General features: G+C 38.1%; 1 protein-coding gene across 8 annotated transcripts in view; it reads right to left on the reverse strand.

The window, feature by feature from the left end:
* STOX2 (storkhead box 2) overlaps positions 1-17,051 on the reverse strand; it is a 98,823-nt gene that overhangs the window by 41,840 nt on the left and 39,932 nt on the right. For 3 of the 8 annotated variants that reach the window (XM_030271280.4, XM_030271275.4, XM_030271273.4), the window contains exon 2: positions 3,331-3,429. The exons of the other annotated variants lie outside the window; for them this stretch is intronic. In XM_030271280.4, coding sequence (XP_030127140.1) covers positions 3,331-3,415 — 85 coding nt within the window. In that variant the 5' untranslated portion in view covers positions 3,416-3,429. The remainder of the gene's footprint in view (positions 1-3,330; positions 3,430-17,051) is intronic. 8 annotated transcript variants of the gene reach the window in all.

Raw genomic sequence — 17,051 nt, forward strand, 5'->3', positions numbered from 1 at the left:
CAGGCAGTGGAGAAGCAGGACCTCCAGCTTTGGGAGGTGGAAGTTATAGGTAAGAACTGCTCTGTTATCACAAAACTGCATAGTAATATGGCCACTCACCACTAAAATGACTGACACAGACACCATCCTGACAGCAGGTCCATGTGACAGCTGAATTTTCAAAGGGCTTTAAAAAGGCTTGCTAAATTCCATTCATTTTCATGGCATCCAGATTCAGGTCTATCAGCACTGGTTTCAACTACAAAGGGCAAGTTTTGCAAAATCAAGCTTTGTTTGTCATATCTGACAGACCATCAAGACTTAAACAAAGTAAAGACATGCAGCTGGAATAAACAAGGATACAAGTAGCAAGCACACATTCCAAGAATATGTTTTAAAATAGTGCTGTTCTTACAGAGACAGAATGTATCCATTTTCATCAGTAGTTCCAAAGATCTGGTAAAAAACATTCTTTGCAATAACTGAGCTTCCCAAGGAATATGGTCTATTAGACATCAGATATTGACCATTCTAGTGGAAAATAACATGCAGAACACAGGAAGAATCCTGCATTTCTCCATGCACTGCTGCAATATCTCCCCAAAACACAGATGACATAGTCTCAAAGAATGGCAGACATCCTACTGTGTAGAATACAATTCCACTGATACTAAAATTTATTAGAAAACCATACTTTTTTACATATTAATTTTAGAAAGAGGGAGAAATATTTTGACAAATGTCAGAACTTCCTGTTACGGCATTCCTGCAAGAACTGTTTCTTTCTCTCCCTTCAAATTAGGTTGTTCTAAAAGACTGCATTAGGTAGAGCAATATTTAAAATATTTAAACAGTCAAATTTGAAACAAACCAGTCTGACCCTGCTGGAATTAAGTGTTCTATGTGATCTAAAAATATGGGGGTTTGGATTTTCTTCCACATGAAATCTGTCTACTTTGGAGGTCTGTTTCAAATCGGAAAACAATTTCCTTAGAATCCCAAAACCTCCACAAAATAGAGCCTCTATCTACTAGTCAACTGTATGCGAGCTTCAAATTTTACAAAACAAGTCTCAACATATGTCCTTAAAAAAATATCGAGTATCATGTATTTCCTCATGTGAAACTTGAGAATCTTAACACATTAGTTTAAAATGAAAACTCTTGTTTAGTCTGAGCCGGATTGAAGAGTTTTTGCCTTGCTCTGTATCTCAATCTGTGTTTTATTAATTTATCTTGTGAACACAAGTCTTGATTGACTTGCATGTGTTTATAAATATGTATGTACAACTCAGAGTAGGAATGCAGCAACAGCATTACATCAGCCTCAACACCTGCACCATGTTGACTGAAGCAGAGAATACTGTCTATTGTTTCTCCTCCTTATTAATGTCTGCCTTCCCAGCCTTACAAATGCCTTACTGCTCTTTCAGTAACATAAATCATGCTGACTCTCTCTGACTTGCAATTTCTACTGTGACTGGGAGAGGCAAGTCTTGAAAGAAAAAACAAACAAACAAACAAACAAACCCCCAACAATAAACTGTGAAAATATCTAACAAATATCCTTATGATTTTTATAATGACATTTGCCCCAAGTGCCCATTTGTGTGGAAAATGTTTAAATTGCTTCATTTAAAAAAGTCTACAGTCCTAAGGGAGCTTTTAGAATTATATACAAAACATTTTCATGCAGATGGAGGGCATTAAGTACGTCATGCATGCAAGAAGGAAAAAAAAAGCTTGGAGAAATGTTACAAGAAGAAAGCAGGAATATTTTAAGTCTGACACAGAGATCTTGTTCATCACACTCACAGAGAAAACAAACTGAAAATAAACCAAAAGGAAACCGCTAATATACTATAGAACTGACTCTCTCCAAAAACTTACTCGGCATCTAATGTGACCGTCTCAACAATCCTTCTTCTAAGCTAAAATGTAAACCTTAAAAAGTACCTAATTTTGCATCACAGAAGTTTACTACTCTTTAAGCTGAGATATGCATTTAGGTAGAACGAAAGGTAAGGATCCAAGTCAGCCAGCACTGGGGGAGACACTTGCCATACGTCACCCAGAAAACAGCAGTTTCAGCAAACAGGAAATCCAGACTGGAACTGAGACCAAGACTGCTAGCCATGACAGCAGTGAGTAATGGCAGCAATTTTAAGAGGAACAGTGGGGACAAAATCTGGTTTAAAAATTGACCACTTATTGAAAGGTTAAATGGTCACCTGCAGCAGTTGCAAGAGGTGGGACTCAAAGACCCCAAGTGCATCTATCTTCAGAATCAGGCCCCTACCAGAAGGCAGCTGTGGGAAGGATGTTACCTGGAAAAGCATCTAAATACTTGGAAAACAGGCTACAAAGGAGCAAGCATCGAGACAAACCCCTGAAGGGAAGTAGGACTGCTCTGAATTTTTTTTTTTAATTTCCATCTTGATTCTGAAGCAGTAACATCATGCCACAAGCAAAGGAACCAGAATAGCAATGTTGTCTAGAGCATGATTTCATCCTCCCCACCTTTCAAGTTGCTTATCGGCTCCGAGAGACACTGACAAGCTTAGCCACACAGTCTTGCTGCTAGAATAATGTGAAGCTAGCAGGGTTTTTCAGGTCAGGCTGGACCTAGTACAATGCTGCAGATTAAGCAGCTTCAGTGAAAGAGGTGGAAGTCTTGAGAGCAGAAGACAATTTGCTCCTGGGATTAAGATTTGGAGCACCTAACCAAGCATTTCGGTTGGAAGGGACTGCCAGCTCTCAGTTTGTTCCTACTTTGATGTTCAAGGGACCCAAGAGGGTAACCTTTCTAGTATGAACAAATCATACTAAGCAAAGCATTCTGTATCACCCATTTCTAAAGTATACAAAAATATTCTGGGAAAACAAGTTTTTGTTGCTGCATGGCCGAAGTTCCCAAACTGTTCTAAGGATCTGCTGTGGTTTTATCTTAAAGCTCATCAATGCTCAAAGGCCATGAAATACTGTCATTTTCTCACTGCTTGTGTACATACCAAATAGCAATTATAAACAAGCACTGTGAAAAGAGGATCCAACTGGTGGACAGGTTCTTGAAACTTGAACACAACATTCATACATTTTTCTGTAATTTCTGTGATCTTATGTCTGAGGTCTGCTGACAAGAGTAGATTATCTGCAAGTCCTTCTACTGCCTCTTATTGGAGCCCCAGATCGTTAATAGCATCATTTGATACGCATTATCTATTACCAAGATGTAAAAGAGACAAGTCCTATGACATAATTCCTGCCCCTCACAAAGTGAAGCACCTAACACCAGCTGTTTTAAATGTCAATTTAATGTTAAATAGTGTCTCACAAAACAAGGCAGACATACCACTGGAAATGTCCCCATGTTCCAAATGCCTCTCTTGTATTGGATGCATCATTCTTGTAACTTTGCAACAGTCAGGGCTATTCATTAACCAGCTATTAGCTGAAAAAAATAAAATGTCCATTAAAAAGTAGCACCAACTTTCCGAAAGTGCAGTAAACTGAGACACAGATAAATTTTCAGAAGCAGAAACTATTTTAGCTAGCAACTCCATCCTGAACCACTGTTTTATCTAACTGGATTTTGTACTTTTATAGAAAGCTGCCACAATAATCCTGGTAAATTCTGAGCATGTGAAAAGAAAAAAAAGATGAAAAAAAAAAAAAAGAAAAATAAAATTATGATCTTTCAGGAATTCTGCCATGCAATCTCTTCAGAAAGAGAATTCCTTATATTGAGAGTTGATTTTGTGCCACTTTCTATTATAAACTCAAAGGATGTACACAATAATATATGGGTGAAAGTGATTTAAAATGTGTTTCTAATAACGCTTGAATAAGGACCTGCTTTAGGAATTATTCACACAAACTATTTCCGTTTGTTAAAGCCATTATCCCTATTCTCTGACTAACCCCCCTGCACCCCTTTCAAAAGAGGAAAAAAAACCAAAGCAAAACCCAACAAAACCAAAAAAACAGAGAACAATTTAAATGTTTTGATGTGACAAATGCCAGACTGCAATGCTCATAAATGTGCTCGAACAATGCATTTGAAACTCTCCTCCCAGCACCTTGCATCTTCAAATCATCTCCTGAGCTCATTCGAAATGCAAGCACTTTAAATGTACAAACATGGAAAGAACCTTCCCGTTCTTGTAAAGAAGATAATGAATCACAAAGTTAACTTTTTACTTTCAAGATGACTCTCAATCATTGCTTCCGTGATTTTAGTTTCAGCCTCACCCCATCCTGATCCTGGCATGTTCTGCTCCAGAACACACAGAGAAATCAGAAAAAAGATAAAAAGTACAGGTAACTAGAAGTGTTCTCTATCCTGCCTGAAAGGACGGGGGGAGGGCTGATAGTGATAGGGGACAACAAAAGAGCACACAAGAGCACACATGATATAATAAAGGGAAATGCTCTTCCAGAATGGGATGGAAAATGAAGGATGCAGGGGTAGAGAGGGAGCAGGAAGGGATCTAAACAGTTATGAAGAAGAAATAGAGACAGTTTTTAAACTCATGAGAGAAAAAATCATCTACAGCTTTACGGAAATGGATGTAATTTTAAAAATTTAAGCTAAAAAGCAAATAAACAAAAGATTTAAAGTAAAAGGTGAGAGAGAGACCTATCTTGAGCAGGTTTCCAGTATATGTTGATACCATGCATTATGAAGCCCTGGATTTTTAAGGGGGAGGTGTCTGGAAAAACTATTTTCCTTCAAAGCAAACAGAATCTATGACTATGGCAGACTTACAAGCAAACAAGCATCAGCACTCTTGGCTACCCAGACCAAAGAGACAGAATTAACAAACTCTTCAGCTGGCTGTGGGAATGAAGGGATAGCCCATTGTGGATGGCACATGTAAACCACTGCTAAATAGGCATCCTGAACACATTTTCTAAGCATCTGTTTGGATACAGGCCTCTGCTGCTGGCCTGGAAAATGGCAGGACTGGGAGCAGGGTGGAAACCATAGCCTCCAAGTGCTGCTCAGCAGTTCTAATCACAGGATAACCTGGTGGTGTGGAGAGGAAGAATTTCTGCTCAGTTTACGGCAGAAGTCATAATTCCTTCCAGGCAGCAGCACCTTCCCTTCATTCCCATAACCCACTATCCAAAGCTGATTCTCAAAAACTTTTGTGGCAGTTGGAGGTTTGGTCATTTTCAGGTTTTTGTTTGTTGGTTTGGAGTGGGTGGGTGAGCTTTGGGGGCTGCAGGATTATTTTGAATGTGTTTTTATATTTTATTTTTCTTTCTTGGTCCACTATCAGGGTGTAAAAAGGTTCAAAGTTAAGAATGAAAGGGAACCAGCTCTGTGTCAGCAATCAGCTCAACATCCTGTTAATATCTATCCATAATCTCTCCCAGTCTAGGCATGTAATCTACCTGAGAGGTAAATTAATTTTCCAGTGGTTGCCTCCATGGGTTACCAATCTCTATTGCTTTTTATACAGGCATAATGTCTCCTGAGAATATACAACCAGGTATTACACTTTACTTCCACGAACCCCATTCTCTTCATAGTAGAACTTATACCTACAGACAAGGAATATAAGATTAGTTAGAAATTAGAAGCCCTATTTCCCCATGTACTAAGACATCCCTTACTCTACTTTAGATTTAAAGAAAAATACAACTGAGTACAAGCAGCTAGAATTAACCTCAAAAGGTTTTGGGTTTTTTTTTCCCTTCCAATGTTTTAACTTGTTAACAAATCAAGCTTGTTTCACAGTCTCGAGGTGTTAGTTCTCAGGAAAAAAAAGATTAGCAAGTTATAGTCATAGCTTTTAACAAGTTCTCAAAGTTCCATAATACCTCATAAAACAAGTATCACTTACATCCCCACCACCCAGCACAGTGACCCATATTGAACATGTGCCACAACAGCAAATGCACACCATTTCCCTTACAGCACTGTTCAGTCAAGTCAAGCTGAGATGCGAGAATATGGTACCCCACATTTCCATTTTTCCCCTTTTCCCATCCTTAGTGATGACAGGTATCAGGTCTGTAAACCAGCTTTGTCTTGAACAGTCCTCAGGCAAACATTACCAAGTCTTGCCTTGCAGAAATCATGAGGGACTTCGCCTGCAACCGTGGTAGGACCATTCTGGCAATTCTGGTAGCCACAATGATTGGGAGGCAGATAGGCAATGCCCATTGCTCTTCCAGTGTCTTGGGAAAACAGGAATTAACATCAAATCACTAGAAAGAGGTGACCTAGACGCCAAACACCATCCTACATCCTTGCTGCTGACAGAACTATTCATTTCAGAGTGGACAGGCTCTATTTTACCAACAGTTTTCTCCATTTATATACACACACTCCCTAATGCACGCACATGCACACACAGGTTCTCATTATCAGAATTACTCCTATCTCTTTTTACCTTGTTGATAGTTTTAAAACAAGAATCAATTCCATGTATGTATCATTTATAGAAATTGTTTTTAACTCAGCTGTTCCACACAGGGATTGGGAAGGTAATGGCTCTGCTGCAAGAAAGAGTGAATAAAAGTTCCCAAAGGATGATTTATTCCACACTACCCAAATTCCAAAGTGAGGTTTCTCTTGCACATAATAGTTAATAATCTGGATTCTTCTTTGCTGCACTATTATTTCACTGGCAGAATTTACTGGCAGTATAAAATGTAGAAGAATATTTTATTCTTCATATATTTTGCACCTCCATCTCTTTTGCATCTTATTTCTCTTTCAGGACATACAGTTTAAGGTTTCGCAGCATTTACAGTCCTTTATTTTATGTGCAATAAAAAATGAATAATTACAATAAGAATAGAAGGGCATTTTCTCCTCAGGTACACATCAGGCACCTGAATTTAGGTGAAGCCTCTGTGCTTGTAGAGTCAAGACTTGAATTGCTGGTCATTGACAGATCACTGACAATACAAAAGGAGAGCAGTGTTGTGTTGGGATAGTGAGGAAGAGCCAAGTCCAAGACTTACCCAGCAGAGGTCAGGCTAAACCAAAACTTCACTGTCATTATGCATCCTAAGAAATTGTCTCTTAGGTCATTCCCACTGTTTCCCTCAGAATCGAACAACAAGTATCTTTACAATATGACAGATACCTAAGAATTACTCTGAAAATCAATTTAAAACAGAAAAAAATTAAGTTTGTTGGACAATATACCCTTGAAAAAGACTAAGACAAAAGCATCTGCACCAAACATTTGAAGAACACAATATTATTGTTGCGATAAAATTGGTTAATTAAGTAAGAATGAAAATCCACTCTAGCAACATAAACAAAACATTGTGCATACTCTTCAAGAGTATTGCAAGCAAATTTTGTGCTGATACATAGTGATGTGATATCTGATATGCTGATAGAATAGTAAACACTTCTAAAAATGCACATTGATATATGTATTCATAATGACAAGAGGAATCATGAGGGGCCTCAAGAATGTGGGAGTCATCTGTCCACAAAATCAAAAGCATCATGCATTTAGCATAAAAAGCAGAAGACAGAAAAAACTTAAAACAAGACTCATGGAGATAGAATAAAGTAAGCCTCCATGATGTGCTCATATGCATGACAAAGAATCTATATAGGCTCCCACAGCTTTCAAATAAAAATGTGAAAATACTATAAAAACCCAACAAAGGAGATGCAGTATTTAGTTTCTCAGTAAGGTGCGTTGAAACAAACTAAACAGTAGAGAATGTACAAAAAATGCACGGAGAAGTTAAAAAGTGCAGCATCAAACATGTCTGTGTACTTGTGATATGTACACATACATGCAAACATGCATTACTTGTTAAAAAAACTTTTCTTTTACAGTCAACATAAGTGTTGGGGGGGAGATCTGAAGCATGTGAATAAGATTTTAGCACAGGTAAAATGTTCAGTGATATTTCTTATGACAGCCAATACTAGAACATTGCAGACAATGCTAATTACACCCTGAATATTGTTCGAATCAAGGGGTTTGACAAATCATCCAACACTGAGTATGGCAAGCAGCAACACTGCATTTCACAGGGGAATACATCAGTGCTGTTATGCCGTCATTACCTTAACGAAGTAAAGCACCCTAAGTTTGACCTAAGCAGTTGGTAGGCAGTGAGTTGTTTATGCTTAAAATGCCTAAATTTACAATCCAAGGCAATGGATTTTACAGTCTTTCTTGTTGCAGCACAGGCACCAGCACTCTAGGTTATGCTCTAGTCTCCTGTTGTTGCTGCTTACCAGAGAATGTCAAGATTGATGGAGTCAACTTTGGATTGCCTCTGGGCCTCTCCCCTTGCCCTGCTCTGTGGGCACAGAAAGGTTTGATCACAACTGTCTCCCTGAAGATGCATGCAGAAGTCTTGTCTCAGAACACACCTTTTTTTCCCTAATAGTCACCCAACTCAGAGCTTGTGCACTGTCCTCTAATGGCATTCCTAAAAGTGCTTTATGGTCTCTGCGCTGAGGATAGTTTATTTTCAAGCAGATCACAGGCTTTGAAATGCAGCCCTATTCCTCTTGTTCCACACTAAGTGGACACATGCAGTTCAAAGGTTTACAATGACAATATTTACAGCAGAACTAGAATTGGCTTGCAACCTACCTATATTGATATTTACACTTTTCTGAAGGGTTGCTTTCAAGTCTTGGCTGCTCAGAAAGTTTAAAAGAAAATGTCCCACCTCAAGGAAAATACCAAGTTCCTAAATCACTACTCTATTTTTGTAGGACACAGAGTTTTATCCACAGAACACATGCACAAACCTTTCAGCTCTGATTAATAAAAAAAATATGGTCACATAGAAGATACTGCAGGGATGCCAGAAACTGTACTTTTCTAGGTGGAATCCACATTAATGTGACTTCTTTAGCATGCAAATTCTACAAGGATTTAAAAGACTACACCTGATATGATAGAGAAGTAACATAGAGAGTGTTATATTTATTAATTCAACAACAGTTTCAACTGAGGATGAAATGAAATACAAATTACTAAATACTACCATAACTCTTTAAATACCTCTTCTGCAAAACCAGAATCAATTACAGTGATTGCAAAAGCTGGAACAGCCTCCCTCATTACCTGAAAACTACTCAAACTTGGGAAGAAGTCAGAAAAGAGACACAATTCATGTAATGAAAACAAGCCAGACAACACCAGTGCTCCTCCAGACATGGCCCATTCATCTGTGCATCCTGCAGACAATTCTTCTTCTATCTGCTATGCCAGCCACCCTTGTTCCATCTTGCAGCTAGTGATTAATTACACTTCAGTGCAGCAATTCATCCAGGTCGGACCCTTGAAACAGAAAGACACTGTGGGAATCTTCTGCTTTGCTTTTTAAGCACTTCCCTCCAGTGGTAAAACTGAAAGTAATAAAGCTACATGGTATCAGAAGATAGCATTTCTGTATTTTTGACTGCCTTGTGGTACAGAGAAAAAAACCGAACCTGTTATGCATCTTCATATTAAGTACTTAGCTGTCATTTATCACATCAATGTTCAATGAAAGATTCTTTGATGGAAGGAAAACAGTTTCCAAATCCAACATGTGTGTTATACGTTTGGATTTGAAAAGTGTTTTCCTTCCACTGAAGAAGCAACACTCTTCTGTTCTGGAGCAATGTGTGCTGATAGCCCAGCTTAGTACTCACTGCACTTTGCCAGCCATGGAAATGTCTAATTGCATTCTGCTTTTCCAATACGGAACTCCTTGTACTGCTGCTATCACCACTTTTTTGTGTACCTCCATGCTCATTTTGACAGTTCTTGTTAAAGACTAGACAAAACGTAAGCCTGGTTTAGACAGGCAAATCACCTCACTCATACAAAGGCAATCTTCAAGCCTGCCTCAGTAAATTAAACTTACAGTTATAAGAAAATAATGAGAAGCATTCCCATGGGCTCATCTGCAATGTGGTGCTAGCTATGAGATGCAGCCCTGAATAATTCCAGCACAACTCCACCTTCAGAGACAAAATACACAGGATTTGAGAACAGGGTGGTGTTTTCCCCTTCTGCTTTGTTTATTCTTGCCAATGTAACTACATACTTTTTTGGGTAAAGGAACATCAACAAGTTACAAAATTGCATGAAAAATGAGAACAAAGACACAGAAGTGTTATGCAATCAATAAAATCATTATTCTTTGCAACTAAAGCAATAAATGGCTATATTTAACAAAATATTCTACTAGGTAAGATGATTAATGACAAAATGAGTAGTTGTGGAATTAAGAATGCAATTTACATTAGCATGGTCTTCAAACTTTCGCTTGAAGCCAGTGTGATTTGAATGTAGTACTCCCCAAGTAAATTAATAGAATTTGCTTTGATTTAAAAAGCATTGTTTGAGCACAAAGACTCAAATCCTCTTGAGAAGAATGGTGTGGCCTCACATGGGTGGACTACAATCATCTGATATCCATTCCAATCTGAATTTTTCCTATGATCTTGATACTCAAGGTGTTCGGTCAGATGGCAGTCTGTACAGGCTATTGGGATGAGGCAGGGTCTGGAAGAGCCTGCACATTCTTACTGAATCTAATATAAGTTCTCATGGCAAACTTCTTATCCACGTCCTACAACACTCAACAGCAATCAGTATCAGTCTCAAATTTGCCAATTCAGCTATACCTGTATCCTATGAATTATGCTATCATCTTGGATGTGTTCGCAACAGCTGTTCAAGTAACAAAAGTGTAAAACGTAGCCTTAATGCCATTAACTTATGTATATTTTAAATATAATATTTATAATGAAAAATGGAAAATCAGATCTAAGTAGTGTTCTTGTTATCTTTCTTAATGCATTGTTAGATTTTGCTAGTGATGCTATAGAGTTTGTGCATGTTTGGGATTTTCTCCTTTGTTTTCCTGGCAGGACCAGGGAAGTCCCAGGGCTGAGACTAGTGGAGAGGCAGTGTTCCCAAGGACTGTACAATAGAGCAGTGTTTCCTAAAGTAGGTTATGTGAAGGACGAGCAGAAAGGCATCAGAGGGAGGGGTGACTGTGGAAAATATGGATGATGTCATCCTCAGCATTAGCAGATCTTTGAAAATACGTGGCAGTGATTTATTGTCCTGGTAGACGATTAGGAGCTCTGCTTCCAAAAGTTGGGAAAGTGCAGACCTATCGCAGTGTTTCCTTGTTTCACTGAATCCTTTTAACTAACTAGTTCTGGAAACATGGACAACTTGGTTATAAATGACCACGTGCTCAGCCTTTGTCTTAAGCTTATGCCCAGATGACCCATTTTGCACATTTCAACCAAGAATAAAGTGACCTCATTTTCAAAAGTGCTGAGCACCAGCTGTTCCTATTGTATTCACAAACTGCACTATAGGTCCCTGTTTTCAAATTCTTGACCTCAAAAGAATTTTGAGGCAGCAGAGTAGTTATATGTTCTTCCACTTGCCATATGCCTATTTATTTTAGTTCAAATATAAAAGTCTGGGTCAACTACTTTAAAATCCTGAATGTACTAAATCCTGAACAAGTACTTTTGCCACTAGAACTTAAGTGCAACCTAAGTGAGCCACGTGATCTAAAAAAAATATTTTTGCACAGAAGAATGACTAGATTGAAAGTCAGAGTATTTTGGCTTTCACTCCTGGTTTCTTTTTTATTTCCTTTCTTTCTAATGAATGGCCTAAAAATGGGGGAACAATAGCATCCCAGATGCTACATCTGAATTTATATTTCTGGGATTAAGTTTCGGTGTTACCTGCTACATAAAGTTAGGTTAAAAAATTCAAGATCATTTTGCTACAGCTTTTGGATAGTGACTTTTCCCTAACAGGTATTTTGTATTTTTAAACTGTTATTTAAGTAGTTTTAAACTGTTAATTGAACATACCACTATCATCTCCAGACAAAATACCACACTGCTTGTGCAAACAATAAATACAACTACCTTATCTCTCCCCCAAACCATAAAGATTCAAATGAGGAAAATCAACAAAACAACTTACCCACAAATCACAAAACTAGTCATGCTGATGATCAGTGCATAATATTTGATTTTTAAATCAAGCTGGTTTTTAATAAAAAGATAGCAAGAAAACCTCAAAATAGATTGAACTTACTATGACTTCTTGTTGATCTCTACTGAGAAGACAATGTTTTGCACTGCATTGCATCCCAGTAAAAAAACATCCGGACTATATGTAAGGAAAGCACTACTGCTTTTGGGCATAAGTCAATGAATCTACATAAAGACAATATATAAATGTACACCACCTAATAATAAAAAAATCATAAATATTCTCTCTTCCAATACAGTATTTTATTATTCACAGTATTATTCTCTTCAACATGAAAAGAAATTTATTGTAGTCCCAAATCAAATAGATCTTGATACCTTACTTATGCTAATTAGTCAGAGTTCTATTTTGGGTCCCCTGTAAAAAGTAAACCTGGTCTTGCTTTGTACTTCTAGCTCTGCCTGTGTTTCACAACAGTAGAAAGCAAAGTTGTGGGAAGGAAGCTTTTCTGAAAGTGGGGTCATTGGGTGGGACCAAGCACCCAGAAGAGGAGAGGGTGAGATAAAAGTAGGAGGTTTCAAGGTAAAGGCCAGAAGCAAAAATGTTTTGCTGTTGCACAGATGGACTCTCATCTCTGAGAACCAGAAGCAAAGCAGACATACCAGTAGCTCAAAATCAGTGGTTTGATACGTTTTTCTGAAATTCTCCTCATACTTGCTGACATTTTACAGGTCAAATTGTCTACAAATGCAACAGGAAACTATCTGAAAGTTGCTCGTAAAGTGCACATGAAGAGGTAAAACATTTTATTTTGAAAAGAATTATGAATAGACACTGTCAGATCACCTAAAGTCCTAAGATGTATGAAGGTGTTTAAGAAGACACCACAAGATAACAGCAAAGGACACAAATAAAAATGGTCTCTTTCTCTTGGTGACACAGTCTTTGAAATACAACTTGTTTCCTTGGTGTGAGAAAGATTTGTCAGTGACCTTTTGAGAAAAAATGGCTATAAATCCTGCCAAAACCAGCTTATAAATCCCTTCACACATCAGTACTTCTGGCTTCACTTGTTCCGTACTGCTGATGCTCTGAGAATCACCAGAAAGCACATCCCATCCTTGACCTCCAAAGCCAGACCACAGTATTTCCAAGCTTTGCAGTACTGGCAAGGCACAGGGTTTGCTAACGTCACAAGAAGAGTGGCTGGTCTTGTTTGATGAACTATCCTAAGAAAAGCTATCAATTCAACATTAATTTGATCCTTAATGCAATTCTTCCATGTAAATTATAGCTGCAAACACAATGAGGTCATCTTCTATAATCATGAATGCATGACAAGCAACATAAGATTCCAACTTTTGTGATTCACACACTAAAAGAAAAAACTATGCAGCAAATGTGAATTTCTTAGCTACAAAAGCAGGCTGTCTTTTCATTTCAAAGAACAAAACCAATACAACAAACCCACCCATACCAAGAAATATCTGAGCATAACTATGATTTCTAGATCACTTTAAACAAGCCATATGTATACTCTTTATATACTCTCACTGCTGCTCTGAACTGGTTTCAGGCAGCTTTTGCAGTTTTTCAACACCACAGTAGCCATAATAGTCAACAAATTAGCTTGCACTACACCCATCCTTTCACAAATGCTCGGTCAGACAGACTTGGTGGCGGGCCATCAGCTCAAGGGGTTCAGTTCAAGGTTCAAGTTCAGTTCAAGGGGTCTCAGAGACTCAACACCCCACCCATGACTGTATCATCCAAACCCTTTTTGGCTGTGAAAGAGGTGACAAGAGGGCTGGCAGAGGATTTACACTCATATTAGTATTTCTATACAAAAGACTTCAAAAAATGGCAAAGCTGAGATGCAAGTACTAAAGAGAAGATTTAAATGCAACTACCAACATTAGTTCTTGCAATTAAACTCACTAGACTTTGGCCTTTTCCTTCTGATGACACTTGTGTCTCCAAAGATAAAAGTAGTCAGGCCAAGAAAAATACCCAAAATGCTCACACATAAAATGCAGCTGCTTAGCATGTGTCATTACCACACTGACTTCAAAAATACTGAGCAACTTAAACCTGCAAGCCACTTGGCTTTAGCTAGAGATAAATGCCTGAGATAAGAGAGGTTTAATTGTCCAATGTAATACTGTAGCATGTTTTATATAAACATTTGCTAACATTGCACTTCATATATTTCATTTCAGTATTGTCAAGTGCTGCTAAATGTTCCAGCTTTATTTATTGTCTGCTCCTGTAATATTTACACATTCAATGTTCCCCCTGATGCCGAATTAAATATACTATCCTAGCTTCAAAGTAGAAGGAACACTTACACTTTACAACAGAGGGCATAGCCTACAGGTTTCTAGCAGTTACCTAGCTTATTCCTCTCCACTGCTGAAAGAGGAAAGGGGAAAATTGGAAAAGAATGTGTTTGTTAATTTGTGAAGAGAACATGAAATTTGGATTAAAGATAGCTTTTGTATTTAGTAAAATGCTTTGGGTTTAACTGCAATTTTTCTATAACCTAACTATTAAGTAAATATAATATATATCTGAAATTAAGATCCCCACAGAGGAGACATGTTTGTAGACTTCTTGGACAGTTTGGTTTCATAATGGAATGTGTGGTCTGACACTGCTGTCTCTCTTAGTACTGTTCTTCCAGATCATAGTTCTTGGACAGCCTCAAGCACACTTGACAGAGGGGGGAGTAGCCTCAAAAGTCTTATGTTCCCAAAAGTCCTGGTGACCCACCACAAGGTGTACTGAGGTAAGACTGAAGCCAAAGCCAACATAGAAAGAGACATCAAACTACCTAGAAGGAAAAAATGAGAGAAAGGGATGGAAAACACATCTCACAAAGACTTTCTGTTTATCCACTTTAATAGCTGGTTGTGACTAGCAGGGAAAAGTCCTGCAGCCTCCACTCAAAGAAATCTCCCTTTGAATACTTCCCTTTTCTGCCTGCTTTTCTATTGAAAAATCAAGGGGAGGGACTGCTATATTGCAATGACAGCAAAGCACAGGTCAGAATCATGGGAAGGAAAGGCAAACTTTGTGATGTCACACCAGCACACATTTCAGCAAGGCATGACATCTCACCACAAAACCAGGCATTGTGCCCTGATTTTAGGACAGTCTACAAGTAATACTCAGCAGTATTCTGACTGCAGAATACTGGCTCCAGATCTTCCCCTTCTGTCACCTACATGCTTTTGACGTAAGTACCTCAGGGTCCCACCCTCTACCTGAGCACCAAGAGCTGTAGATCCTCCCTTTCACCACTGTGCAAGCAGGGGATTGCCAGCCTACATGCACATGGGAGACCACACTGAGGGCACCACTGCCACAGTAGTGACAGCACTCGTTTCAATGATAGCTACTGCAAAGACAGGTATGGTATTACTCCATGGCAGTGCAATCTTCCTTTAAATCAGGCAATTAGGAATAAACCAACACCACTAATAAATGCAGGACTAAAGACTGATGGTTTTCATACTGCAAATGATCATTGGTATTCCCTGAGAATCATCAAGAGAAATCCAGTTTTGTCACCTGGCTCTGTCTGCAGAAACCATTCTACAGTCACCAGCAATGGACTCAACAGTCTTGCTTTTGCTCTCATGCTACAATAAACTAGCAGTAACTCAGGTAAAAATCAATAGAATTGTGCTGGTATACAAAAGAATCTGACCCATGGTCTATTAGGTGACTTTTAATGATCCAATTAGAGAAACCAAATTAAACATTTAACATTTGACCTTTGCTGCTGCTGCTTCTAAATTAGCTAATAGAGATTAAAAGCACATACTTTTTCCAAGAGTTCACAAAAGAAGATTTCAAATCCTGCAAATGACATTTGATATGTTTCCATTGTGCACTAGAGTTTAAAATGCTATTTTTTTAACGTGGAATAATAGCTTCAGACTCTAAAATCATGGACTTTGGAGGTACTCTGATTAAGCACCCACTGGACAGATTGGATCCTGGACTGGAGTGGATGAAAGCCAATGTCCTGTGAGAATCTCAGTGCTACAATGGTGTTTAAGAACATTTATGCAAACAAAACAATAAGTGACAAATTCAAAGACTGCTGAGAGGAAATCCTTCAATTTTTTTTAAACTGAAGTCTATTATGAAATACATCACTTTTTATCATAGTTACTGTTTTATATATCCTATATTTTCTACCATTTGCATTGTTTTTTCAATGTTTATATCTCACTCTTGCTAGAAAACACATCTCCAACATCAATTACAATTACTAACAGCATGCACATCTAAATAAACACCTGCACATGTACAGAAAGCATAAACAAAATACACTCATATTGGTATAAAATCCAGCCTCCTCAAGTAAAACATATTAAATGGATGTGCTCTGATGTTACATTAACAAGTAATATATAGAACCATCAGAAGAAGGGTGGAGAATAAAAAGGGCAGTCTTAAAAAGAACATACATATGAATATACATACATAAAGTAAAATTATATAAACATGTATGAATATATTATGGCATTCAGCACATGAAGCAAAGTTATTTTGAACATACAAAGCAAAAAGATGGTTCCTGTGAGCATCACTGAATGTGCATAGTGGATCTCTTGGGAGAGCTGTACCACTTGCAGTACATACACAATCTCTGGAAGAATCACCACACACAGTTGTCTCCATCCACTTCTACACAACACATCTGAAATTTATTTCAGAAAGCATATTTCTATTACGCTGGTCTATGAATTGACAGAGCTTGGGGACATAATTTGATGGATACTTAGGCAGCTTTGCAGAGAGAATGGTGACTGTATTCAGCTCTACACTTCACCAGTGTTTTCAAAGGCAACCCACTGAGTACATGGATAGAGTTAGTTCAGGCCCATATGAAGTATGTGGATTTTGCAATCCATGCAGTGCATCAGTCTTCAGAGATGTTGAACATTTGCCTTCTGTAAAAAACACCACTTTTACAGAGATATACAATGTGTCATAAGCTCAGGAAGCCATGCTGTAAAGTTATGGCCTTTAGCTACTAGCTGAACCAAGATTAATGTTGTGAGCCAGCCAATGCCTCCAAAAT

Source organism: Taeniopygia guttata, chromosome 4 (assembly GCF_048771995.1).
Source record: "Taeniopygia guttata chromosome 4, bTaeGut7.mat, whole genome shotgun sequence".
NCBI classification, from domain to species: domain Eukaryota; kingdom Metazoa; phylum Chordata; class Aves; order Passeriformes; family Estrildidae; genus Taeniopygia; species Taeniopygia guttata.